Source organism: Juglans regia, chromosome 1 (assembly GCF_001411555.2).
Source record: "Juglans regia cultivar Chandler chromosome 1, Walnut 2.0, whole genome shotgun sequence".
NCBI classification, from domain to species: Eukaryota; Viridiplantae; Streptophyta; class Magnoliopsida; order Fagales; family Juglandaceae; genus Juglans; species Juglans regia.
The window spans coordinates 42,436,360-42,464,161 of record NC_049901.1 but is presented as its reverse complement, the minus strand read 5'-3'; the positions used below and the strand labels follow the sequence as shown (position 1 = coordinate 42,464,161).

Sequence of the window (27,802 nt, the reverse complement as noted above, 5' to 3'; positions counted from 1 at the left end):
CCGATCCAACAGAATATCACAAGATGGTAGGAACATTACAATACTTGACTATGACAAGGCCGGATATTACTTTTGCTGTAAATTTTGTGTGCCAATTTATGCAAGCACCTCAAGCTTCTCATCTCATTGCTGTTAAACGTATTGTGGTATCTCAAGGGTACCATAATCTGGTCTTCATCTCACAAAAACATCCATGACAGTTTTGCATGGTTTTTGTGACGCCGACTGGGCAAGTTCTAGAGATGGCAGACATTCAACATCTGGTTTTGCAGTTTTCTTGGAAATAATTTGTTGTCTTGGGGGGCAAAGAAGCAAGCTATTGTCGCACCTTCAATTGCAGAAGTGGAATACCAAGCTCGGTTTTCCAAATGAAAATTTTGGATTTGAAACCTCCCACTCCCTTTATATATATATAAAAAAAAAAAAAAACAATGTAAGTACTAGTTAATTTGTCTATGGGGATCGAGCATGCAACCCTGAGAAGAAGAAAAATGTTAAACTGATCAAAAGAAATCACCCATTTTACATTCTGATAAATCAGTTTGACTGCAAATATGAAAATCAAAATAAGGTTTCATGTATGATGCTTTCCAGGAGCCACATAAGTTCTTGAAAGAACTAAATGGTTTTTGTAGTATGATCATCAAGAAATATGGGTCCGAACTTGAAATGAGGAGTATTTTATAAGGTGGTTTAGATTTCATACGTAGGCTCTTTTGTTGGATGTATCTATGAATACGTAAACAAGATATCAAGGGTACAAAACAATCTAGCTTGCCATACGTATTGCAAGAGTTATCTTGAAATTCAAAAAAGTTAGCTGATGAAAGGCAAAGAATGGTAGAAAAAGATGATTCTGGATTGGAAAGTGCTAAAACAAAAGTAGGAAAATTGGGTCAAAGTTTGAAAGCACAAACCAAACCTTTTGATGAGAGAGAGGTGGGGGGTGGATTTATTAATATAGGCACCATTTTTAGATGTTTGGAATAGAATTGAAGTTTTTGGGGGATCATTCGGATATCCCTGAAACGGGAATATGAAGCTGCAAAAGAATGGGGTGATGGAGTATAAAGATTGCTAGAAAATAATATATATATATATATGCTTTTGCTAGCCTTACCCCCTTCAATTTGGTATGCAACTTGGATGCCTTTTCGCTAGTTATTCCATCTCAAAGACTCACAGCGTCAGCCGCCACCATCATAGAATAAAGAACATATTCTTAAATTGACGGCTGCAATGAAAGTCGATTTTAGAATATGCATTTTATGTCTTGACTCTGGACCTCCAATCGTGGATAAACTTATAGGTCATGTTTAGATATAGAGGTAGTTTCATCTCATCTCATCTTATCTTATTATTATAATTTTTTAAAATTTACACACAAAATATAATAAACAATTCAACATTTTCAAATCTCAAAATAATAATAATATTAAAAAATAATATTTTATTCAACTCATCTAAAATCATTTCATATCATCTCACTGTCTAAACGAGCTCTAATATTTGTGTATCATCTGCATTCACTTTAATTAATCCTAATAAAAATACTTACATTTAATAAATAAAAATATTATCAATACTTACAATTTTACTTACATAACCAACCATATATGTTGATGTGTCAATTATAAAAAAAATAGTAAAAATTTTAGAATTCTAATTAAAAATGATTCTCCCAGACTCTCTACATTTTTATTTATTTTTTTATTTTTTTTTCCGAGCATCCCCACATTTCCACTTGCTTTGGAGAGAGACTTTACAGCCATTCCAATTTCATCATACATTATTATTATTGCATTTATATGATATAAACCTTTCAAATCTAAAACCCATAAAGAAAATTCCAATAATATTTTAGTTTTTTTTTTAAGTTATTTAAGGCCTCTTCGGTCTTCAGTGATTCTCACACACGCACACACACTGTTCTTTCTTCTTAAATCTTTATTCTTCCACTCTGAATGCCTCTCCTCCACCTGATAACTCTCAAAACCCCAGTCCCTTACCATGGACCCTCCCTACTCCCAATTTCCCCTCAGCGCCCTAGTCTGGCCCACCCCATTATCCCGCCAATCCCGCGATCCGTCCTCGGTTGCAGAGGCGTCGGAATCCAAGTCTCTCCCCCGGAGCACGGCTCCGGTTCTAAGAACGGTGTCGTGCAGCAGGATTGGAAACTGAGGGGCGTCGGAGTCAAAGATATAGACGTTGCGACCTTGGGAAATCTCTGCGTAGATATTGTGCTCAGCGTTCCCAAGTTGCCCCCGAAAAACCTCCATGACCGCAAGGCTTATATGGACCGGTTATCGGCTTCACCGCCCGATAAGGTTCGGGTTTCGGTTCTCTGTTGTCAAATTCTCTAACTTTCTATTCTTGAAGCATTTTTACACATAAAAATGAAATATTTAGAGAGGTATGTACTAAACTTGTGAATGTAAAATGTGTTCAAAATTCTAATTGATCGATTTATTTTTTGTGTCTCAGAGCATAGGATTTTTACTTGTATTTTTTTTTCTTTAAAATAAAATCGAAGTGGTTTTAACTGTTGTGTTTAATCTTAATTTTGTCTGGATTTGATTAAATCTTCAGCTTGTTTTGTTAAAGTCGTTGAAACAGATGTGACTACGATGTTTGAATTTGAATGCGATGAATCAGGATTAACAAATATAAATCTAAAAATCTTATGGTTTTTTTAATTTGTATCGAATATTATGAATGTTTTGTGGAGCTAATATTTTAGATGTTAGTTTTCTACCGTTTGTTGTCTTTTTTTTTTTTTGTATAAAACTAATCTCTTGCCTCAGCTGCTAATGCTTTGGACGTTGAATATATGGTATTTGCGTATACAGAAATATTGGGAAGCTGGTGGTAATTGCAATATGGCAATAGCAGCAGCAAGACTGGGACTTCGTTGTGTCTCAATTGGTCATGTGGGTAATGAACTTTACGGGAATTTCCTCCTAGATGTGCTTCGTGATGAGGGAATTAGTATTGTTGGGATGAGTGAAGATACTGATGTTGTTGATGATCTCAGTGCCTCTTATGAAACACTTCTTTGCTGGGTTCTAGTGGACCCTTTGCAAAGACATGGATTTTGCAGGTAAAATATTGAACTTATATTTATATATAAACTTGCTATGCTTTTGAGAAGCTTCCTGAACATGTCCCTTGTCAACGAGTTGTATCTGAATGAACCTATTATGTTTATCAGTCGAGCTGATTTTAGCAAGGAGCCTGCATTCAGTTGGCTGAGCAGACTATCTGAGGATGTAAAGATGGCTGTCAAGAAGTCAAAGATCCTCTTCTGTAATGGTTATGGTTTTGACGAGCTTTCTCCCAAGCTGATTACCTCAACTCTAGAGTTTGCTGTTGAGGTTGGCACATCAATTTTCTTCGATCCAGGACCACGTGGAAAGAGCCTTTGCAATGGAACACCTGAAGAACAGAGGGCACTTGGCCAGTTTTTGAGAATGAGTGATGTTCTCCTTCTGACATCTGATGAGGTTTGACTGATAACTTTGCTTGATGTTATGAGATGATCTTTTAATTTTGTTGTTGTTAATTGTTGTTGTTTGTTGGGTTATTTGTCTGTCTGTGTGTTCTTTCATGTTTCAGTTTCTGTTGCCATGTACCTCTTGGCTTCCAATGTTTTGTGGTAATAATTGTACTTCTTTAAAAGCAAAAAATATGATGTTAGTCTGCCACTCTTCTCTCAAGATCATTTCTGTTTCTGGTTACAGCCATTAATCATCACTCTTGTCATCTATTCCTTGATCTTCAGTCCTTTTTGGTTGTTCTCACGCCCTTGGAGCGCCTCCAATTTGAAATGCATTGGACCTTGTGTTGTAGACACTAGTTTTCTTTATGCATGTCCAAAATGCCTTAACCCTCTTTCTGTCAGTTTGTCACTTATTTTGCTAAACATTTTTGTTAGGCTAGGCAATCTGTGGGCATGGTAGATGTTGATCGCATTTCGTATATCAGTGGATGGCTGGATCATTATACTGTAGTTTCCGTTCTGTTTGATTGGTCTATATCAATCAGTCAACACTCAGGTGTCTAGACATACCTATCCCAATTGGTCAGGAACCTCATTGATTAATCAGGATCACCCTCTTGTATTCCTTTTTTGCCATTCTATCTTTTCTAGCCTTTCTGTCATTTCTAACATATCTTTCTTAGTACTTCTACCTGCGTTTTTTAATGTGATTTAATTGCAGTGGCTATTAAGTTAATGTGAGTCTTGAAATTATAGAAATTAGTCCGCACAAGCTTTTGGTGATTATATTGGAACCAAATTTTGATGTAAGTGGGACTGAAAGAGTTGGCTCATTTTGATGGGTAGTGGGGGTTGGCTCAATTTCGTCAGTTGTTCAGAACATACTGAGATAGTTTCCATATGGTCCTAATTTTTTTTTCCAAGTATTTGGGGCAGGAGTGGTAATATCCATGGCATTTTGATATTTCTGAGAAGCTCACAATTGATTGACTTTTAATTGCATAGATGGAATAATTGTATTGTAATGAGTCCTCCTTGCAATGAATACCAAAAGATTACATTGTAATGTTGATTTATTAGGATTGTAAAGTTCCACTCGCCTTAATGGAAATATTGAATCATGTTGGTGTGGAATAAGTTATGACTTAGCACAAGGAACTTTTTCTTTAGTCCCTACCTCTTTGGAGTGCCCCTCATCGTAGTAACGAATCTTCTGATTTCGATCTCTGAATTAACACGCAAAATTGTGTTTGTTTCTAGTAAACTGGATAATTGTTTCCTAATCCAGTTCCCTTATGTTAATGATTTACCAGGCTGAAGCATTGACTGGCATAAAAAATCCAATAATAGCAGGACAGGAGTTGCTCAAGAAAGGGGTGCGCACAAAATGGGTGATTGTTAAGATGGGATCAAGGGGTTCAATTTTAATAACCATGTCAAGTGTATCTTGTGCTCCTGCATTCAAGGTATTATTTACAATCCAAACACACTCTCTTGTGATGTTTCATAAGTTTCTTTCGAACTTATTTGATGCCACTATGTTAATGACTGTTGTTGAACGTTGTGTTTGTGCTCCCTAGAACAGCCTCTGGTTTGGGGTTAATAATGGGCACTCAGTTTTTTTTCTTCAGGATCAATATAAAAGTAAATATTTTTCGTTCGCATCATAGTGGAAGGCTTTTGTGACAAATCATGTTAAGATTGTTAAAATAATAATAATATAAAACCCCAAGAGTTGGAATTGGACATGCATTGAACACAATTGTTTGATATATTTTGTTTCAACCTATTATATTAACTAAATAGTACAAAATAGTTTTTCCATATGAAGAAGTCCAGATCCAGATCCATCCACACCATGGGGTCTATGATTCTGATCCGTCTGATTCTCTTTTCCATCTTCCTTTCTTACCTAATATCAGCTGCGATGTGATCAGGTGAACGTCATTGACACTGTTGGGTGTGGAGATAGTTTTGTGGCCGCTATTGCATTTGGTTTCATACACAATATCCCCATGGTTAGTTCATTAGCAATCGCAAATGCAGTTGGTGCTGCAACAGCAATGGGTTGTGGTGCAGGTAGGAATGTAGCAACCTTGGAGAAAGTAATAGAACTAATGAAGGTGGCTGACCTCAATGAGGATGATAAATTTTGGAAAGAAATGCTTCCTGAAAATTTGGACTCTCAAGAAATTACATTCCTCTCAAAAGTTGTCGTAAATGGAACAAACAACCAGCTGAAACACATTGCGCTACAGAAGGTGGTCTCCGAATTGCTGCCGAAGCTTAATTCTTTAAGCGCTGATGGAAAAGTGCTATCTTGAGAGATTAGGATGCACAGTAGCTTTTCAGCAATGGACATGATTTTGTTGGAACTATTTCAATCCTATCAGTTCTGTTGGGTTTGGTTGCATTCAAAATTCTACTGCCACGAGTGGGACACTAAACACAGATTGGACTCATATCGACCAAAACAGATGAGGTACTTTTTGGCTAAAGCAAAGCATGGCTCAAGGTGTCAACATGGTTGGAGAGCCCTAATGTTTTCTTTCAGCAAGGATTTTGGTGATCGTGTTGCTTTACCATTATAGCACCGAGAGCTTTAAATCTGACCCGGGTTTCTGCAAGCAGCATTTTTCATGCGTTGTAAAGATCTTTCATTTTTTTTTTTTTTTGTTTTGCACCATTGCAGCATTTCCTTGTGTAATGTCGGTATTGTAATGCTATTTTTTCCCGAGCCTCTAGTTACAAATGGTTTGACACACCAAATTGTGTACCAACGTTGACATAATTTTTTTTATTAAAAAAAACTAAAGAAAAAATATCTTGAGTGAAGAAAAAAAGCTTTTTGTCTCTTGAAAATCATTTTCATATTCAATTTGTACTGTTTCATTAAACGGATGTCATATATGTTAGGATCGGTGTGCGGGATGGTGTGTGAATTTGCTTTTAAGAAGACTTTTCCTTTTTTCCGACTTCAATATAAGGAAAGGATCATACTTCTGAAACTGCATGTCTCAGACTTCTGTGACCAAACAATCCCCTTAAAGTTGGAAGGAATCATTTAAATTATTTCTTAAATAAGAACTTGGTAACTTTGGATTGGAATTTTTCTGTTCATGAAGGGTTCATAAGGTTCCTTGGACGTTTAAGTTCTTCAATCTTCTTTTATTATTGTATGACAAGAATCATGGAAAATTTAGATTACTTAATTAAATATATAAAATAATTTCTACAAATTATGAAAATTCGTTTTAATTATTATTATAATGGAGGTTATACAGTATAATAACCCAAAAAATAACAATAATAATAATAGAATTTTGCTACTCATCATCTCTATACATTATATTTATTTTAATTTTGTTTGTTTTATTATTCTTAAATTAATTGAATTTTTTTTACATATCATTTATACACTATATATTTTGTAAGAGAAAAAATTAAAAATTAAAAAATTATGTAATGTGTGTGGTAAATGGTATGTGATGAATAGAATTTTTTATAATAATGTGGGTAAGAAAAATAAAAGGAATGGTATAAAATGGTACGAAAGGGACAATGGGATGACGTAAATACCCTCGAATCTGAGCAGGCGAACCCAAACCTTTTGCCCCTCGAAATTTCTCTGTCTTCACCTTCTCTGCCCTTCATCTTTCAGGTTTTCCCCTCTTTAACCCTAAAAAACCCCCCCACCACCCTTCCCTCAAACTCTCATCTCTCTCTCTCTATCTCATTCATTTTTTCCGCAGTTTTTCTTAAATGATATTAACGCTCACTTTATTTTTCTAAATCGACTCTTTCATAATTAATAATTTATTTATTTATTTATTTATTTTGCAGGGTTCTCTTGAAGCTTGTTTCCGGGAAGGTTCTGTTAAACGTGAGTTCTTCATTGTGCTCTTTTTTCTCTATCTGAGCGAAAGTTTTTTCTGTCTGGGTCCCTAGAAATTTAACGAAAAGGAAATAAAATTGTATTGCTTTTGGCTTCACAGTGAATAGAACTTTTAACTCAACCAGTTACTAGTTACATATACCCACTGAAAAGAGAAGTAAAACCAATGTAAATCGAACAGTTGCGTAATTTCATTAGGCTTCGCAGCGTCATGGAAACTTTGACTCTATATATGTTTTGATTTCTTGAAGGAAAAGAAACACAACTAGTGTCTAGTCCTAAATAATGACAAACATTAAGATTTTTGAATGTTATGAATTTGTTTCTAACATTAATGTGGCTTCTTTGCAAGTTCGATTTCTCTTCATGAACTTTGTGTTTACCGGTATTATCTCTCTATTTATCAGTTTGTTCAGCTTAATTCGTACAAGATTTTTCTGCTGGAGGAAAACGCTGGTGGATAGCAAAAACGCATTTTGCGAATGTAGTTTTAGGTAAATCTCTTTCGATACAATAATTCTGACCTTGTTTTTTGCTTCTTTTTTTTTTTTTTATTGGCACCGGGTGTCCAGGAACAGTGTCCCGAATTTTTTATTTATATATATATATATATATGTTTGTGCCCTGTGTGGGAGGTAACAGAAAAGATCCGTAAGTATTTATTTTCTGGACAGGTCTAATAGGAAAAACACATATTAAAGAACAAATTTCTTTTGGCTGTAAGTTGAGCTTTTGATTTCATTAACAGGTTGCGTTAATTGTTAACTGTTAGATTTGTTATGGTGAACCATGACTTGATTCTCAGGAAAAATTGGGATTTTGTCGTTGATGCTGGATCATCATTTCGCACTAGAGCATAATAACAATCTCATCATGGGCCATGGTCATAATTCAGGGTTTGAACAGACCCATGATATTGATATGGACTTAGGTGATGGCCATGACCATGGCTTGGGTTTAGGACATACCCACGGACTAGCTCTTGGGTTGACATATGAACACGGAATGGCTCCTCAACATGCAGATGTTGCAAATTGTGAAGAAGATGGTTTAGAATTGGACGGAAATAAAGATTATGAAGCTGATCAAGAACATACTGATGCTGAAAACCATAATGATGAATTGGCTCATACGGCTCAGGATCATGCCCTTGGTTTATGTGATACTCATGAGTTGGTTGTTGTAGAAAACCATGATCTTCAGGTGAGCTTAGATCTAGCTGTGGACCAGAATCATGAGATGGGTATCATACCCGTCTCAGATATGGCACCTGAGCTAGTTGGTACTCCTGTCCTCCAGTCCAGAGCCCTAGTTTTGGATTCTGATGTCAAATTGACTGTTGGACAAGAGTTTTCTGATGTCCATAGCTGCCGAAGGGCGCTGAGGGATGCAGCCATTGCTCTTCGCTTTGAGATGCAGACAATCAAGTCTGACAAAACTCGTTTTACTGCCAAATGTGCAAGTGAGGGATGCCCTTGGCGAATTCATGCTGCAAAGCTTCCAGGTGTTCCTACCTTCACAATTAGAACCATCCATAAGCCACATACCTGTGGTGGAATTACCCATCTCGGTCATCAACAAGCCTCAGTGCAGTGGGTTGCAGAGTCTGTTGAACAGCGCCTGAGGGAAAATCCAAATTATAGACCGAAGGAGATATTAGAAGAGATACACCGGGTCCATGGGATCGCATTATCATACAAGCAAGCATGGAGGGGGAGGGAGCGAATCATGGCCTCAGTTCGCGGATCATTCGAGGAAGATTATCGTCTGCTTCCCCAGTATTGTGACCAGATAAGAATGAAAAATCCAGGAAGTATGGCGTTCGTTCATGGGAATCCTGTTGATGATAACTGTTTCCAACGCCTATTTATTTCCTTTCAAGCATCAATTTATGGGTTTTTAAATGCATGCCGGCCATTTATAGGACTTGATAGGACTTCTTTGAAAAGCAAATACCTTGGGACGTTACTTTTTGCCTCTAGTTTTGATGGAGATGGTGCTTTGTTTCCTTTGGCATTTGGGGTGGTTGATGAGGAAAATGATGATAACTGGATGTGGTTCCTTTCTGAGCTGCATAACCTGCTTGAAATTAATGCAGAGAACATGCCAAGGCTTACACTTTTGTCTGATAGGAAGAAGGCAATCGTGGATGGAGTAGAAGCAAACTTCCCAACTGCTTTCCATGGGTTTTGCATGCACCATCTTAGTGACAGTTTCCAGAAGGAGTTCAACAGTGCCATTCTCATCAATCTTCTTTGGGAGGCTGCTCATGCTCTCACTATCATTGAGTTTGAAGCCAAAATCCTTGAGATTGAAGAGATCTCACAGGATGCTGCCTATTGGATTCGACGAATCCCACCTCGCTTGTGGGCCACTGCGTATTTTGAGGGTACAAGATTTGGCCATCTGACAGCTAATATAGCTGAATATTTGACTACTTGGATAGTTGAAGCTTCTGGGCTTCCAATCATTCAAATGATGGAGTACATTCGTCGACAGCTGATGACTTGGTTTAACGAGCGTCGTGAAGCAAGCATGCAGTGGACGACTATACTTGTTCCTTCTGCTGAACAGCGCGTGTCAGATGCTATTGAGTGTGCACATAACTACCAAGTGCTCCGAGCAAATGAAGCTGAATTTGAAGTCATATCACATGAAGGCTCACATATAGTGGACATCCGAACCCGTTGCTGTTCATGTCGTGGATGGCAACTTTGTGGGCTGCCTTGTGCTCATGCTGTGGCAGCTCTTCTCTCTTGCAGGCAGAATGTTTATCGATTTACTGAAAGTTGTTTCACAGTGGCAAATTATCGCAAGGCATATTCACAAACGATACACCCAATCCCAGATAAAACAATGTGGAAGACGTCAGAGGTATTTCAGAATGACGGGGATAAAGATGTTGAGGTGGTCATAAACCCACCAAAATCACTCCGGCCACCCGGACGACCAAGGAAACGGCGAGTTCGTTCGGAGGATGGTGGTCGTGTGAAACGTGTTGTGCATTGCAGCCGCTGCAATCAGACTGGCCATTTTCGAACAACATGTGCAGCACCTATATAGAGAGAGATTTGTCTAGCTCTAGTTTTTAGCTGCCTTTGTTTTCAGAATTTTTTCCTTAATTATTTCATAGGATTCTCTATAGAAATATTCAGCTTAGATAGGCGACAGCTTCACATGTCCACTCCATTGTTTGTTTTAAATATTGGCCATTGCATTGTTTCTATAGAGCTCAACTCCCCCTCCTTTGCTTTTAATTACGTTATAATGCTTTCCTTATTTTTCACCCATCTCACAAGTCAGACTTGATCGAGTTTAATGGCATTTGCGGAGGATTTGAGATTTGTAAATATTTACTTGCATCTTCGAACTTGTGACACTGATGATGTTATTTCTCCGTATTATGACAACGTAATCACCACCAAAATGTGCCAGCACAGACAATAAAATAGGACAATGCTAGGGCATTGAGAAATGTGACCTTTGCACCGATGGTGCAAATTGTACTTCTCTTTATTTCTTCTTTTTTTTTTCTAAATAATTTTTAAATTCCTTTAGACATTTTGAAAAAAAAATTAAAAATTTATTAAAAAACACTTTCTTAACCATTAAATAAATGAATAAATAAAGAAAAAATATAAAAAAAAAACACACAATCAGGTGGGAGAAGCATTTTTCAAAAGAAAAAATTTTATTCATCATCCCATAATGTGACATTAGATAAATTCACAAGTAAAATATAATAAATAACTTCCAATTGCTACATTATGAGATGATGGAAAGATGAGAAGATGATGAAAATTAAGATGATGAATAGTATTATTGTACCGCATTAGTAGAAAAACTATGGACAAAGAATGGCATTATTTTGCTTATTTACCGAGCAAGCTTCTAATATGAGTGCAAAGACAGAAAGTGAGTAGGTGGTTATAGATGAAATCAGTAATCAATAAAGTGAAACTGCTTTTTTCGAGTCGTTTGAACAACTTTCTTCAGGAATCATTATGTTTTTAGATATGCGTTGCAAGCAAAGGCTTACGCATTCCAACATTCATCTTGAAAGAAAGAATGATGAGCTTTCCGTGCGGATTTCGCGAGTTCCTTCTCTGTCAACGAAAAATAAAGTAGACCTGATTGGAGGACCAAAGTAGCAATAAAAGCAAGAGGGTATTGTGACCGAAGCTAAAAAGGCCAAACACATTGGTTCATGTATTAAGAAATGGAAGACAAAATGTCATCAGATTCAGGAACATATTGATGTGTCCAACTCTGAACACACACCAACAAAAACCGCACCGGCTTCTCAGTAACCATAACTATTGCCATATGCCAAATCGAAGTCAGGGCCAGGTGCAACATGGCCTGTGTGTCCACCAGTGTTGGACTGTGGAGACGCATATGCAGCATGCCCCGGATAAGCATTATAACCCTGGTTGGTTGATCTCCCGGTTGGGTTCTGCGTAGAGGTTGCAGCTTCGGCAATGAAATTCTGCATCATTGCATATAGGAGTAAGGGGTTTTCAGGTAAAGGTAAAAGGTAAAGCACCAGCGAGAGACAGACATGCATCACATGATGGTAACCAGAAACCTATACTCAAACAACATTGAAGTATCGGCAGTAGATATCAAATATAGATTTCAAAACCAGCTATGTTTTGTTCAGAAGGAAAAAAAAAGGGTCTATCCTCCCCCATCTCCCACCACGCAGATGGGAAGGCTCTCTTTTGTTCAGGAAATAAAAAGATAGTTACGTTTTCATATTTCATAAATACATCTGAGTCTCATAAGTAAAAACTAGAACACAGCACGAAAACGCATGAAAACTGTCACTATAAAACAGACAAACTTTAACACGACGGCTAAACTACATCTAGAAAAATCATATCCATTCATACTCTAATTACCTATTATCTATTTCAACAAAACAAGTAAAACATACAACTGAAAAACAGAAAGCAAATACCACTTCAGATTTCATGCCAGTACCAAATCAAGGAAAAAATTCAAAGTACTAAAAAGTGCAGATAAGAAAATAACCATCATAAAATAAAAATAAGACTGGCAAACAAACAAAATCATACTAATTAAACTAATTAAACTGAAAGAAACAAGAGAATAAAGGCAAGCATTGCACATGTTACAACCACAAGAATTGTAATGTATACCTGAATTAACTGTTGAGCTGTTTGTATTTGTGAAGCCGATCCATTTATTTCAACAGTCATCTCCCCAGGCACACCCCTTGTTTCCTGTATTGCAATACTTGCCCCACTTGCACGACGTATGTAGCTTATATTCGCACCAGATTTACCAATTACAGCATCTGCATATAATAGAGGAATTTGCATGTGTTGCATAACCTACACAACAGAATTAAACAGCATAATATATAAATATTCTTGTGATAGAAGAAGCCAACCCCCTCCCTCCCTGCTGCCACTCTCTTTCTGGGTTTTTAGGAGGAGAAAAATACAATAAAAAAAATCAGTTGCAACTTGTAATTTTTGTGTGATTAAAGTTACTGAACAAACCCCCTAATTTGGAATGTTTTCATACATTATTTAACGTTACACTAAGGTGCTAGTTATAAAGCAGATTGAATAACTGATATCACACCAAACGTTCATTTTCACAGCAGCAATACAAATAAAGCAGTTTTCCTCAGCAAAAAAGAAAAGACAAAAACTATGTGGGCCACAAAAGGAGAGTTCTGGCCCAATGATGCTTTAAAGAATTATGGTCCGGACCTCTAGCGTCAATACCATCCAGCCCAATCCCTTATTTATGAGAGTCAAAGCCAAAGGAAAGCAGATGCATGTGGTGGAAATGCATGCATAATAAGTTTTACCCTTCAACCAAAAACACTTGATAGGTATAAATTTTACAGAAGACGACTCCTAAACCAAAAAGATCAAAAGTGAGATAAAATCCAAAAATCTGTCATTTCTTGTCATTTGCTCTATTATCAAAGATTTTGGATTTCAACTCGAAGGTAACAATATCATAGTGATTACCCAAGTCAAATTCTTAATAGTAGTCAAGATCATAGCAAGCAGAAAGAACCTTCGTATCCACTGGTTGTTGTGGCTGCCCAATTGACGAACGAAGCCCCACAGAAGCATCCCTTCCATACATAGGAGGCCCCTGACGATGCTTACTGTCCAAAGGAGTTATTTCAGCAGGATGGTAATAATTTTCATTATGACGTGGAGGCTGCTGCATATACTGAGTATTAGGAGCAAAACCAGGTCCAGCACCGTCACTAATTGGAAAACCTTGAGTAGGTGGACCCCAGGATTGGTGTGGAGGAACATTCTGATTTGCTCGGACATTTGGCATTTGCATCTGACCAATAGAAACAATTATACATGTCAAAATAGGTGGGCGACTAGAAAAAATCTAATAACTGCCTAAAACCAATCAAAGCTACCCACCCTGAGCCCACAATACTCTTGCAAAAAGAAAATGTAATTTGGCTGAGAAAATGGGTCAAACTCTACATCTCAACTTTTCTAGAAGCAAAAACATTTGATTCAAGCACATTTACATAACTTCCTACCAGGTCCCACATGAATTCTAATCCTATATTACTCAAGGAAGAAACTTACTTGAGTTTCAAATACCCCAACAATACTGCGGTCAACCAAGAACTTCCTGAGATGATTCAAAATCAATTCAACTGCTTTGTGCACACCAGTGGGTTCCCCTTGTATCTCAACTAAACTATCATCTTGCAGAGAAAAAGTTGGCAGATTTTCTGCGGTAAATTATGATAAAATTCAGGACATTGAAGCAGCCTTTCTGTGATATACATTTAACAGTCAAATTATCAACATTATGATGGAGTAAATTGAGTCCCTCATATCTTTGGCAGCACAGAAAAACTAACAAATGCATTTCTCACAACCCAAAGAATACAACTACATTGTCTCAAAATCTTCAATGAAGAAAAAACAAGTAACATTCTTGTATGGAAATAATATTTTGCAAGATTACCTGCACCAAGAACACGGATGGTACAATTAGAAGCATCTTGAATAGACTTTATAGTGGAGCCATGCTTCCCAATTAGGCTTCCTGCCTGAATATCTGCCACTAGAATCCTTGTAGTAATAGTGCCCATGGCACCAGATACAGCATGAGCAGGGTCAGTGTCTAAGTCGACAAGTTGTTTATGAACTCTTAATAAAGCATCCATGGCAGGAGAAAGATGGAGATCCGGCTCTTCTTTAGCAGAAACCATCACCTTACAAAAGGCAAGAGAATCAAACAGTGAAGATAGCAACATTAGCAAACGATGATTCTTAAGAGACAAAACATCCAGCTGTGGCTCATGAAGTTCATGGAAGACAGAAAAACCAAAACCAAAACTTTATTCAACCTTTTAATCCATTGAAACAAAAAATTAGCTTCTTACAACAACACAATGAATAATCTATGTTATAATACTGGAAAGAAGTGTTCCATCCCATCCTGATCTGTCTAATCATCCAAACAATACATCAAACTAAAAGAATTTCACAATACGTAGATGAAAAACCACCACAGTGCTAAGACTGTGAAACTGTCATTAAGGTGCCACATACAGGAGACTTGAGGAACACATGACTAAAATTGATTAACGTAGTCCACAAGGACAAGGAAAATTGGGGGTTTGCGAGAGAGCGGGGAGGGTCAGGAGAAGCTAACACAACAATCACCAAAAACCATACAACACCTGTGTTCCAACCTTTCTTAGCAAGAAACCACTCCATTATCAATTTAAAGGTTTTTGACATGGTGGTGGTGAAAAACCAAGACCCCAAAACCAGAGTGGTGCATACATATTAAGACATGATAAGAATAAAATCTTGAACACAAGCATTTTAATATTTCGCATATTTTGTGTATGCATTTTACCTTTTGTCTATTTATGTTAAAACTTATATGTTTAAATGACTTTCTTAGGACTACTAATAAGCTATTTACTTATGCCACTCTAGTGGTAAAGTGGATTGAGACATATTTCACATTCTAGATTTTAGTCAATGTTTTGACAAGCTATATTACTCTGCTTTCACTTAGTTTGGGCTAATTCAATATTATGTGGAACAAGTTTGTGACGCTTGTTAGTAATACTAGATCATAGTGATGACAATTTAAGAGTTTCCTAGTACAAAGTTTAACAGTGTCCAGCAAGACACCAGCGACCAAGTTCTGTAGTTACCAGATACAGTGAAAGCTTCACGATACCAAATTCTGCACAATGTAATCCTGATTGTTAAGACAAAAAGAACTTTTCAGCAATTGTAATGCTCAGAACAGATCCCTGCAAACTTGATCTTTGGTTCTTCTAGTTTGAAGCCACTTTGTTCACTGATTTGTTGCCTTAGATATGCGAAGAACCTGCACACATTCATTTTGGTTATTGTGACAAAAGACACTTTTTTGTCTGTTTTAGATTTAGCCTCTGTTAATTTCTTTTCACCTTTCAACTTCAGTCTTATTATCTTTTACAATTTAAAAAAAATTAAGTAACCCAATTTTCTTGGCATCTCTTTTAAATATTTGAGTGAACATATTTTATTATAAATGACAGTGTTCATCTATTGCTAGTTACTGCGTTCAGATCAATATAAACAGTTAGTCCTTCTGTGAACATTTGATAGCAGTGGTTGTTCGAAACATCTGATAGTGATTTCATTACAAACAAGAAGCTTCATGCATCTATTTCATGGACTTCCAACAAGCAATACCAAACCAATAACAATTCTAGAGTATATAGCACTGCACATATTAATTAGGTTAAAGAAAAAAACCAATAAAACTGCACCCATTAATTGAGATGTTACGTATCAACATCTTCATTTAAAAATACCCCCCTATTTTCAAACACACCACCAAACTTAAAATTACTGCAACCAATCTCCTAATTTGAAATTTCAGAGTGTTTCATGCATGCGCACTTTTGCTATGTAAAATAATCAAAGAACCTCTGAAATAGAAAATGACCAACTTATACAGACAATGTGGAGAAGGAAAAGAAAAACCATATATCACGTGCAGAATGCTCTTATCCATCCAGTCACTGTTTGACAATCCAAAGATCTCTCGGTCTTTGTTCATAAAGAGGAGGTTTTCAAAAGGAAATCAATGTGGTATTATGGGGTAGGACAAAACAGATGGGTATTGAACTGATTTAAGAAGACAAGAAAATGTATGAGAAAGAACTACTTTTCCATCTTTCTCTTTTCCGTGCCTCTACTTCTTTGCTCCTTTACAATTGTTTTTGTATCGTCTCTTTTCCCCTTTCGAAAACCCCAAAAAGAGTTCTCCTATGAGAATTCATTGTTTCTGCAATATCAAACTCTCTTTTTAGGTGTCTATGCAATAAGACATGCAAATAGAGTACAGAAGCTCTTTACAATATAGAATATTGCTGCAAGTTATGGAAGCTGCGCACTTCACCGCTGAAAAAAGCATGTCCGCCACAGCCAAGTTTCATCCTGATCCCCCAGAAACAATAGGATCTTTTTCCAATTCATCTTAAATGAATGATATCCCTTTAGTGCAAAATATAAGGTGTTTTGGTAATTTGGCTTCCAAAAAATTTACATTGACAGGAATGACCGAAACACCTCATATCTTAACTAATTGGATCTCTTTTTAACTATAAAAAAAAAAATTGGATACTATTTTTAATAAGTAATCAAAGATTTTATTAAAAGACACAAAAGGCAAAGCCCTAGCACACAGGTAGCATGTAGGGCATACTCTATATTTGAGAGAATCCTTACCCCTCCTGGAAGGGCTCTGTCCCTTGGGCTAAGATGGCAACATCTTGCAACCAGGTTAGATCTTGGGTCCATAAGAGCTTCCTGACAATTCTAGTAATTGCTCAACTTTGGCTATAGGGTTCTCTTCCATTTTGTTATGTTGGTGCTTGGGAAATGATCATTTGGGCCCATGTTCAAGTTGCTAGTTTCATTTTTTTTTTTGCAAGAACTGTGGATGTAAAAGTGAAACACAAAAAAAAAAGGAAACCTCCCCACCCCCCCAACCCAGCGCCGCCGGCCGCCGGCCGCCCTCCTTAATGAAACTGGGAACTAAACTCATTTGATTCATCCCACTAATAGATAGGGTCATAAATGGTGAGTTTGGGTCCCAATTTCTCTTCAGAGAATTTTCCTCATTTCACATTGATCAAATGCATGTTGCACATGTCAAGCGTTTTCCATCCAAATTTATGCATGATTTACATGGTTATTTACCTAATAATAAACGTACACAAAATAAGAAATTTGAAGATAGATGAGTAGGACTACAAGGAAAGATTAGGTGATGAATGCAGTCATCCTTTTTAAGATAGAGGTGTCTCCTATTAAGAAAAAATGATGAGATAAGTGTTTAAGATTGTTTCATCACGTGTCATGGAGACCAACTAATGACACATGACGAAACATGATTTTATTTAATTCACGTTAAGAAAGGATATTTTAGTCAGGGGAGATCCACGGAACATGATTATCATAGGAAAAATATACATGTTAACGACCTCAACTAGTTAAAAAGTATCCATAGGTTTCCCCAACTAAACTGAAGTTAAGGCTATGTTAAATGAGTTCAGTACTCCACACATTTATATCACAAGAAACATGAGAACAAGAATGCTATTGGCAACAACTCTAACTCATTTCACAAATCAAAAGCAGGTTAGATAATCAGTCAAACCATTATACGGTAAAAATATATGGGATCATCAGATGATTGATAATTTAAACACAGAAAATGAAACAAATACAAAAATGCCCAAAACATAAGGATAAACCCCCAATAAATATAAATCTATAGAAAAAGTAACTCACTGCTCTTTCAAAGGTCCCAGGAGGACCATCCAGGATTTTAACCCGAGCCTTTGTCTCCTCAATGATTTTCTTAATGAATTCTCCCTTGCGACCAATAATGCCACCAACCTTCTGCACAGGAACCAACATCCTGAATACATTCTCTCCAGGCCATCCAGGCCACTTTTTTTCTCCACTTCCCTTCAAATCAATCTGAGATCCTTCTTTCTGTGGAGGATCTATATTCTCAGGCGCATCAGTTGACTCGTGTTCATTTACATCTTCATTAGCCATTTCAGTGCTTCCTGCGAAAAACCAACCTATGGAAACTAATTAATATGTACATCTATAATTGAACATATTAAAGAACAACCCCCCCCCTCCCCAAAAAAAAAAAAAAAAAAAAGAAATTAGAAAAGGACTGGCTGCTTACACCTTATCTACATTTTCATCAAACTATGAGTATATGAAGTTAACTACTCTTTTATGTAAATGACTGCCAAAAAAAAAAAACTAGTTGTGAATGAAAAACTGATGCAGCAAATCCAAGCTTTCCCAACTGTGACTAATTTTCCATATCCACTTAACAACTTCCAAGTATTAAAAATTTTACAATTCCGATTACATCTTAAAGCCAAAAATATGCAATTTCTCAGTCTTAATATGGCATTTCGCCGTCCTTTCCCATATTTAACATGTAAATCAAAAGTTAACCAAATTCAATCATCACACAAAACCTCAAAGCTACACAGCGAGTTCCAGAAACTGAACAATTTGGATACACAAATACGCATACGCACTCCTATTAACGTATTTATATGAAACCCTAGGGGGGAAAACTCATTGAGGAAAAAGGAACAGAATAAACAGCGTACAATAAACGAAGTTTATCTGTAGTATATTAGAGATTGAATCTACTTACAGAGGGATCAGTCTTTGAAATCTTCCGCACGGAGAGAGCTGGGGAGACACCGATTAGAGCGTAGCGTCTAGGTTAGGAGAGAGAGAGACAGAGTGGGAGATAGAGAGAGTAGTAAGGTTTTTTTTATTTTTATTTTTATTTGAAAATCGTGTTTGGTTACTCGAGATGAAGGCTTTGTTTGGAAGTTGAAGTTGAGTTCATCTCAACCCATTATTATAATTTTTTTAAATTTTAATATAAAATATAATAAACAATTCAACTTTTTTAAATCTCAAAATAATAATAATAATAAATAATAATATTTTAATAATATTTTATCATCTCAACTCAACTCACTTCAACATCTAAATCTATTCGAAATGAATGTTAAACAGTAAAATAAATATTATTATAATATGATTTTTTATTATTGTTTTTTAGTTTTTTAAATAAATAATTTATATAACCAAACCCAATATTTCGTTTGCATTCACAATTTACATTAACTCATTTTCATTCATCTCATCTCATTATTATAATTTTTTTAAATTCTTACATAAAATATAATAAATAATTTAACTTTTTCAAATTTCAAAATAAATTTTTTAAAATTTTCATACAAAATATAATAAGTAATTTAAATTTTATTTTATTATTCATAAATCATCTTAATTCATTTTTGAATCTAAATCACTCCTAAGTGATATCATGGGGGAATTTGGCACCTTTAATAATTTTGAATGGGAGCATCCAAGACTGGTCACGCGTGACTGATCGAGGGGATATCCGGGAATAAGATCTCATGCAAATTGCCATTGATAAATATGATTTTACACTTGATACAATGCAATCTTCAAACAAAAATATTTCATCCGCAAAGGGATATTATGAAGATAAATATGTGTTGTTACGTTAAATCATAAAATTCTTTTATGAAAAAATAGATATTAAGGTATGAGATCAAATCATATAAATTTATAAATTTATTTTAATCCTTCTATCTAAAAATGGCATTCTACACTTTTCCAAATAATTAATTGGTCAATTTTCTTTTATCTATTTTAACTGCTAAAATGAAATGAGAGAGCATAGTTCCATTTTTAATAGTTGGATAATAAAATTATGTGCAACACCCTTAATATTTTAGGAGTGTAAAAGTATATTTTTCCAATAATTTATTTATTTTTAATGCGAGAAAGATAGATAAAGTATAATAATCTCAATATGTGTTTGAAATCTAAAGTCTTGGAGTGAGTGACATGTAGACACATATTGTGAGTCATACATCCTCAAACAATAAAAAGGTAATACTTTGCACCCTCTCTAATTAAGATCCAATCTTTATTTATTATTTATTTTAATTATCAGAATTATGGTGCGAAGTATTGTTAGAAAATATTCTGAAATGTTTTGTAAACTAGAGAATATGTAAAATAACAAGAACAAATTAGAAAGAAAGAACTCGATGTTGAAGCATGTTGTGATGGACGTTTTCCTTAGAGTAGATTCCGCCGCCTCTAATTTTAAACATGTACTAGGCTTCTTGACAGCTTACTCCTAAAATACAAACAACGTCGGTTCTTGTTAATCTCCTCGTCGGTGCACACAAAAAGAGATTCTCGAACTCGATATAAAATAGTCAAAATCCAAAGAAAGAAAGAAAAAATGAATGAGGAAGTGTTTCTCTAATGTTTGTAGAGAATTTGGAGTTAATGAATTTGTGGGTGTGGTTCCCTATTTATAGAGAATGAAATGACACTTGTGAAAAGTCACAATTAGAATGAAATGACACTTGTGAAAAGTTACAACTTATTTAAATGAAATGATACTTGTGAAAAGTCACATCACATAAATGAAATGGTACTTATAAAAAGTCACAACTTATATAAGTGAAATGGTACTTGTGAAAAGTCACAACTTATATAAATGAAATGGTATTTGTGAAAAGTCACAACTAAAATGAAGAAACACTTTTAAGAAGTCACAACTTCTCAAATATTAGATAATACATTGAAAATGTTTATAATTCACCAAAGTTGTTTGGTTGGAAAGTGGTTAACGTTCATATTTCCAAAAGGCATACATTGGTTCAAGTTACCAAAACACATTTTCATTTAAATATAGACAACTGAACCGATACATTGAACATATGTAATGGTTCACATTATTTTTACTTTACATCAAATATTCTAATCATTTCTAAGTTTAAAAACCAACAATCTCCCACCTGATTAAAATATTTTAAAGAACAGAATATAATACAATCTTTTTTGGACTAAGTACTATGCATCAATAGAGGTAGCTTGCAACTTTAAATGTCTACCTAGTGTTAACGTGTTTCCATCTGAAGGATTCATGGTGAACAGGTCTTGAATCAGAATCTTTTAACTCAGACTTCTCTACACCACACACATAGTATAACATATATCGGGTTCATTTCAAACTGATGCATAAAGGTTATGTACCGTATCTTGGATTTATGAGTACTCTAGGGAATAGCCCAATTACCATAAAATTGCGGCCTCATTGTCACACTCACATAGATGAGTTCTCCAAGGGTACCTGCAATTCAATACCTCACATTAGTCTTGGACTCATTCAAAGCATTTCATTTTTCCTTTGTCATTGCATTTGAAACCGTCATACTCTATGGATGACCTATAATAATATTTTAATAGTGTTATCCAGTCACTCAAATAGTTTGTTCTTCCTATTGAACCTTCTTCTTAGGATCTCTAGTCAAGAAGGTTGGATTGTCGCTACCGGTGACCTAATTAATGGATTTCAATCTCATCCCATTGATGTACGTATAACCTTCAACTTTGCCAGTCCTTTCATCAAAGGATCCATTAGTTTATCTTCTAACTTTACATATTCCAAAGTCAGGTATCCATTTTTTATCATATATCTTATCGTAAAATTTCTGATACTCAAATGTCTCATCTTATGATTAAAGTGTTTATTATTACAAACACTTATCACAACATGATTGTCACAAAGAACAAAAATAGCTGGCATTGATTTTTTAACTAGTGAAATTTCTAATAATAAATTTTTAAGCCACTCTACCTCATCTCCGGTAGTATCCAAGACTATTAACTCAGCTTGCATAGTAGATCGTGAAATCACAATTTATTTGAAAGATCTCCAAGCCACAACTGCTCCACCGAGACTGAAAATATATCTCGTTCCCTTACGATCTACTGTGTTAGTTATCCAACTAACATTATTGTATGCTTCTAATACAGTGGGATACCCAGAATAATGGATATCATATGTCATGGTTCCTTTCAAATATTTAACATTTCTTTCCAATGCCTTCCAATGAGAATCATCAAACCTACTAGTATATCTGCTAAGTCTACTCATAGTATCTGAAATATCAAGTCTAGTAGAATTAGCAATATACAGTAACGTACCAATAATTTGATAATATGTTAGTTGTGACATAGGATCTTCAAAATTCTTACTTAAATGCAAACAATGATCAAGAGGAGTACTGACAGGTTTGCATTCAAATCTCCTAAACTTTTTAAGAATCTTTTCAATATAATGAGATTGATTTATGCTAATACCATAACGATATCTCATTAATTTAATATCAAGAATTATATGTGCCTCTCCCATGTCTTTCATGTCAAAATTCTTAGATAAAATTTTTTAACATCAAGAACAATATCTATATTGATACCAAAGATAAGAATATCATCAATGTAAAGATATAGCATTACACATGCGCCATCTACTATTTTAGTATATAAACACTTATCAGATTCATTTATATTGAAATCATAAGATAAAATTATTTCATCAAACTTTTGGTACCATTATTTAGGGGCTTGCTTCAAATCATAGAGATATTTAATAAGTTTACAAACTTTCATTTCCTGTCCTGGAACTACAAACCCCTCTGGTTGATCCATATATATCTCTTCTTCTAGATCGCCATTAAAAAATGCGGTCTTTACGTCCATTTGGTGGACTTCAAGTTTATGGATCACTACTGGAGAAATTAGAACACGAATTGTGGTTATTCTAGTAACAGGAGAATATGTATCAAAAGAATCGATACCCTCTCTTTATGTAAAGCCTTTTGCGACCAGTCTATCTTTAAATTTATCAATAATACCATCAGGTCTCAATTTCTTTTTAAAAATTCACTTACATCCAATAATTTTACATCTAGGAGGAATATCACATAAGTTCCAAGTGCCATTAGTGTTAAGAGATTTCATCTTACTATTTACTGCTTCTTTCCAGAAAGTCGAATCAATGGAAAGCATGACATCCTTGAAAGTCAACGGATCTTCCACTATAGAATAAATATAAAAATCATGTTCGAAATCATTTTCCTTTCTAACTCGTTTTCTTCTTCCAAGTTCATTTTCTAATCCAGATGCACTATCAGAATTAGATATAATGGTAGGTTGACTATTGGTGGAAGAAAAACTTACTGTAGGTAAAAATCTTTCTAACTTATTTTTGAAAGGAAATAGATCTTCAAAGAATGTTGCATCCCTAGACTCCATAATGGTGTTGGGATCAATACCTTGGACTTCTGATTTGATAATCAAAAACTTATATACAGAACTATGTCTAGCATACCCAATGAATCTTGCATCTACTATGTTGGGACCTAATTCACTTTTCTTAATTTTTGGAACATTAACCTTTGCAAGATAATCTCAAACTCTAAAGAAATTAATATTGGGTATTCTACCCTTCCAGAGTTCATGCAGTGTCTTGTTAGATCCTTTAAATGGTACTCTATTCAAGATAAAATAAGATGCAAGTATTGCTTCCCCCTACCATTGCTCAAATAGGCTGGAATTAGAAAGCATGGATTTGACCATATCTACCAAGGTTATATTTTTTCTTTCAAAAACACCATTGGATTGAGGAGAATATGGAGCTGTTTCCTCATGTGTAATATCATTCTCCTCACAATATTGAACCAATTGATTAGATGAGTATTCATATCCTCTATCAGACCTAATAATCTTAATCTTTCTCTCCAATTGGTTTTCAACTTCAGTTTTATAGACGATAAATTTACTAAATGATTCTTCTTTGTTTTCATCAAGTAAACATAACAAAATTTGGACATATCATCTATAAAAATAATGAAATATTTATTATCACCTTTAGAGTAGACACCATTTAAATAACAACCATCACTATAAATTAATTCAAGTAACGATGAATTTCTTATAACAAATTTAAATGACTTATTAAGCTGTTTTGATTTAACATAGATTAAACATTTTTTATCTAAATCAACAGGAACTTTAGGAATAATCTCTAAATCCATCATTTTTTTAACATTATGATAATTAACATGGCCTAATCTAGCATGTCATATTGAAGAGGAACATGTAAAAAATACAAATTTATTATTAGAATCAAATTTGTCTACTACATTATTTTAAATATTTATTACAAACAAACCACCACCACATTGCCTTTCCCCACAAATGATCCATATTTAGTTACAATAATTTTATTGGATTGAGTTAAAAATAGAGGAGTTTAAGTGGATTTCTTCCTTTCTAGGTTCCCGTGGGTTATCTAAGTAAAGGTCATTATTATTGCCGTCTGTGCATGTCCTATTCTTTGGTGTGATCTCTAGTTCTCATGAAGGAGCCTCTCAACGATCTGTACCAACGCCTTTCATTGACCGAAACAGAAAATGCATAGGTGGTGGTCGACTCAGGGAAATTGGGGGATGCTTTCCAAAGTGGGGGTAAGTGCTTGATTCTGAAGGTGTTTACCGAGAAACACTACAACAAAGATTTTTTCAAGAGTATGATGAAGAAAGTGTGGCATTTGGGGCGAGGGGTGAAATTTAGAGATTTGAATTCCAAGATCATGCTTGCTGATTTTGAAGACGTTCGGCACAAGGAAAAGGTTCTCCTTGAGGGCCCTTGGTCCTTTGACAAACATCTAGTCTTAATGACGAAAGTTGATGGTAGAAGGCAGGTCTAACAGATCCAGTTTCCCTTGGCAACTTTTTGGGTAAGGCTTCATGATCTGCCTTTAATGGCTCGTACTGAGTATGTGGGTCGATTATTGGGGGGAAAAATTGGTGTTGTAGAAGAAGTGGATGTTGAGGACGGGGGCGATGGAGTTGGGGGGAATATCTACGAGTTAGGGTTACTCTGCCAGTAGAAAAACCCTTGCTCAAAGGATCGAAATTTTTGATTGAAGGGAGGGAACTGGTGTGGGTTTGTTTCTCCTATGAAAGGCTTCCAAATTTCTGCTTCTGGTGTGGATGTTTGGACCATGGCGAGAAGGATTGTGTGAATGCGTTAGGGGCTTGGAGTTGCATGTAGTGAAGAATTTCCCATATGGAATGTGGCTTCATGGTGGTCAAGGGTTTGGTTCTCGCCATTTGCAGGGCAAAACAGAGCTAATGGGGTACCTAATTCTTCCTCGTCTTCTGTTGCTGGCGTCTCCAGGGGAAAGGATCTCAATGGGAAGGTGGCGGACGATGCGGTGGTGGAAGGAGGTGACCTGCTTCCGTCAAAGACTCATTTCGGCTCGGTGGCAACTACGAAAAATGCGGGAGATATAAGTCCAAAATGAGAGTGGGAAGGCTGAGGTGGGCGAAAGGTTAGGGACGGTTGCAACGAAAAGGATTGTGCACGATACATAATTCTTGCTGAGTAAGGCTGGTCAGCCTTATGGGCCTAATGGGCCTCAACGGGAGATGATTAGTAGTGTGAAGGAGGGCCATGAGAAGGGTGATGTGTCAAAGCCTGATGGGCTTCGCAGTAAGAAGTGGAAACGCACGGCTCAGTTGCATGAAACGACTTCAGTGCTGTCTCTAGACGCAAAACCTAGGTGTGTTTCGTTGCAAGGGCGTCCGAAGAAGAGAAAGGGTGTTCCAGAGGAGGGGCGTTCAAAGGGTGGGTTAGTAAAGCGCCTTCATGTGGACAACGTTCGGGATGAGAAGGGCTGTGATTCGGAATTTGAGAGATCAGTAGTCTGTTGAACAGCACCGTTGGGAGCCATGAAACTCCTCAGTTGGAATGTTTGTGGGCTTGGGAACCCACGGGGCATTCGAACCCTCTCTGATTTAATCAAGAGGGAAGGGCCCGAGGTAGTGTATTTGCAGGAGACCAGACTCTCTTCTCGAGAAGTTGAATCCTGTAAGTACAAATTAAATTTCCAAAATTGCTTGGCTATTAGTTCTGTTGGTAGGAAATGGGGAATTGTATTGTTATGGCAAGCAAATATTGATTTGTTTGTCCTTAATTATTCTTCGAATCATATTGATGTTGTTGTTAGAGATCCTAATATACGACTAGGGTATTGGTTTTTTACTGCTATATATGGATGGCTAGAAACTAATTTGCGGCATAATACATGGGCTTTGATTCGATCTTTGTGTCGTGTGAACAGTGAGCCATGGTTAGTGATGGGAGATTTTAACGAAGTAATGTACAATCATGAGAAGAGGGGTGGCCAACCTAGGTCTGAAAGACAACTTTATGCTTTCAGGGAGGTTATTGATGAGTGTAATTTGAGGGATTTGGGTTTCTCAGGCCCAAAGTTTACATGGTCTAATAAGAGAACTAGAGATCACTGTATTAGTGAGAGAATTGACAGATTCTTTGCCATTTCTGATTGGTGGGATAGTTTTCCTAATGCACGAGTGACTCATGGTGTGGTTGCTTATTCTGACCATTTACCCATTCGGGTAAATTTAGAGGGTGTAACAGTGCCCCATTTTATTAAAAAGTCTTTTAAGTTTAAGGCCATGTGGGTTGGTGTGAAAGAGTGTGAAGATATTATTAAAGGTGTTTAGGGGAGGTGTGTGGCGCCTACTACTATGGCAGATGTTTCTGAAATGCTGAAAGAATGTGGAACTCAGTTGTAGGGCCTAAACTGAAAATGTTCAGACTAAGCTGAGTACGGCCTAGAGAGCTTTATATTCTTTATATGAAAGGGGCTCAGATTTAATTCCTACTGAAGAACTGAATGTAGCAAGAGATGAAGTGCAGATTTGGTTGGAAAGAAATGAAATTATGTGGAGGCAGCGTTCAAAGGCCATGTGGCTTAAAGAGGGGGATAATAATACAAAATATTTTCATATAAGGCATCTCAGCGAAGAAGAAAGAATCAAATTTTAAAGATCCAAGATGAAACGGGTCATTGGCAAGAAGGCAATCAACGAGATAGAGTTATCCTTGATTATTTTCAGATTTTGTTTTCAAGCTCAATTTCAAGTGTTGATGTTGACTCTTTGGCTTTCTTAGAACTTCTGGCTGGAAAAGTCTCTACTCATATGAATATGGATTTGATGAAGGTGTTCGGCGCAAATGAAGTGAAGGCAGCTTTAAACCAAATATGGTCCACGAAGGCCCTATGACCTAATGGCATGTCTCCAATATTTTTTCAAAAATATTGGCATGTGGTGGGAGCAAATATTACTTCAGCAGTGCTTCAAGCACTGAATTTAGGTTCTTTTCCTTCAACTTTGAATCACACTCGCATTGCTTTGATTCCAAAGAAGAAGTGTGCTGTTAAAATGGGAGATTATAGGGCTATTAGCCTATGTAATGTGACTTATAAGCTCATTGCAAAAGTCCTTTCTAATAGACTCGAGGCTGTTTTACCAAGTATCATAAGTGAGAGCCAGAGTGCCTTTGTTCCCGGACGTCTCATTACTGATAATGTTT

General features: G+C 36.0%; 3 protein-coding genes across 5 annotated transcripts; 2 read left to right on the top strand and 1 right to left on the bottom strand.

The window, feature by feature from the left end:
- The first annotated feature begins 1,915 nt into the window (after positions 1 to 1,915).
- On the top strand, positions 1,916 to 6,268 carry LOC108996047 (fructokinase-1). Its single transcript, XM_018971790.2, has 5 exons — positions 1,916 to 2,327; positions 2,850 to 3,100; positions 3,212 to 3,503; positions 4,813 to 4,965; positions 5,437 to 6,268. Exons 1-5 carry the CDS (start codon positions 1,965 to 1,967, stop codon positions 5,821 to 5,823), a joined length of 1,446 nt encoding a protein of 481 aa, XP_018827335.2. The 5' UTR covers positions 1,916 to 1,964; the 3' UTR covers positions 5,824 to 6,268.
- An 834-nt stretch (positions 6,269 to 7,102) lies between these two features.
- Positions 7,103 to 10,651, top strand: LOC108995969. Of its 2 annotated transcripts, XM_018971660.2 has the most exons (4): positions 7,103 to 7,160; positions 7,343 to 7,382; positions 7,802 to 7,888; positions 8,200 to 10,651. In XM_018971660.2, exon 4 carries the CDS (start codon positions 8,223 to 8,225, stop codon positions 10,455 to 10,457), a length of 2,235 nt encoding a protein of 744 aa, XP_018827205.1. In that variant the 5' UTR covers positions 7,103 to 7,160; positions 7,343 to 7,382; positions 7,802 to 7,888; positions 8,200 to 8,222; the 3' UTR covers positions 10,458 to 10,651. The 2 variants fall into 2 exon arrangements, with proteins under 2 accessions (XP_018827205.1, XP_018827204.1); XM_018971659.2 differs by lacking the exon at positions 7,103 to 7,160 and having other exon boundaries at positions 7,180 to 7,382.
- A 913-nt stretch (positions 10,652 to 11,564) lies between these two features.
- Positions 11,565 to 19,264, bottom strand: LOC108995970 (flowering locus K homology domain-like). 2 transcript variants are annotated; one of them, XM_018971663.2, is made up of 7 exons: positions 19,140 to 19,264; positions 18,239 to 18,522; positions 14,391 to 14,640; positions 14,003 to 14,151; positions 13,458 to 13,739; positions 12,560 to 12,754; positions 11,565 to 11,883 (listed from the first exon to the last, which is right to left on the bottom strand). In XM_018971663.2, the coding sequence occupies exons 2-7, from the start codon at positions 18,509 to 18,511 to the stop codon at positions 11,698 to 11,700; spliced, it is 1,335 nt and encodes a 444-aa protein (XP_018827208.1). In that variant the 5' UTR covers positions 18,512 to 18,522; positions 19,140 to 19,264; the 3' UTR covers positions 11,565 to 11,697. The 2 variants fall into 2 exon arrangements, with proteins under 2 accessions (XP_018827208.1, XP_018827207.1); XM_018971662.2 differs by having other exon boundaries at positions 18,239 to 18,537; positions 19,140 to 19,258.
- Positions 19,265 to 27,802: the final 8,538 nt, after the last annotated feature.

Bases quoted from the DNA above. Each gene is read 5' to 3' on its own strand.
- LOC108996047 (XM_018971790.2), top strand. From the start codon at position 1,965: ATGCCTCTCCTCCACCTGATAACTCTCAAAACCCCAGTCCCTTACCAT. The intron at 2,328-2,849 runs GTTCGGGTTTCG...TTGCGTATACAG, and splicing joins CGGCTTCACCGCCCGATAAG to AAATATTGGGAAGCTGGTGG. The intron at 4,966-5,436 runs GTATTATTTACA...CGATGTGATCAG, and splicing joins CTTGTGCTCCTGCATTCAAG to GTGAACGTCATTGACACTGT.
- LOC108995969 (XM_018971660.2), top strand. From the start codon at position 8,223: ATGCTGGATCATCATTTCGCACTAGAGCATAATAACAATCTCATCATG.
- LOC108995970 (XM_018971663.2), bottom strand. From the start codon at position 18,511: ATGGCTAATGAAGATGTAAATGAACACGAGTCAACTGATGCGCCTGAG. The intron at 13,740-14,002 runs GTAAGTTTCTTC...TCTATTGGTCAG, and splicing joins TTGGGGTATTTGAAACTCAA to ATGCAAATGCCAAATGTCCG. The intron at 11,884-12,559 runs GTATACATTACA...GCAATGATGCAG, and splicing joins CAGCTCAACAGTTAATTCAG to AATTTCATTGCCGAAGCTGC.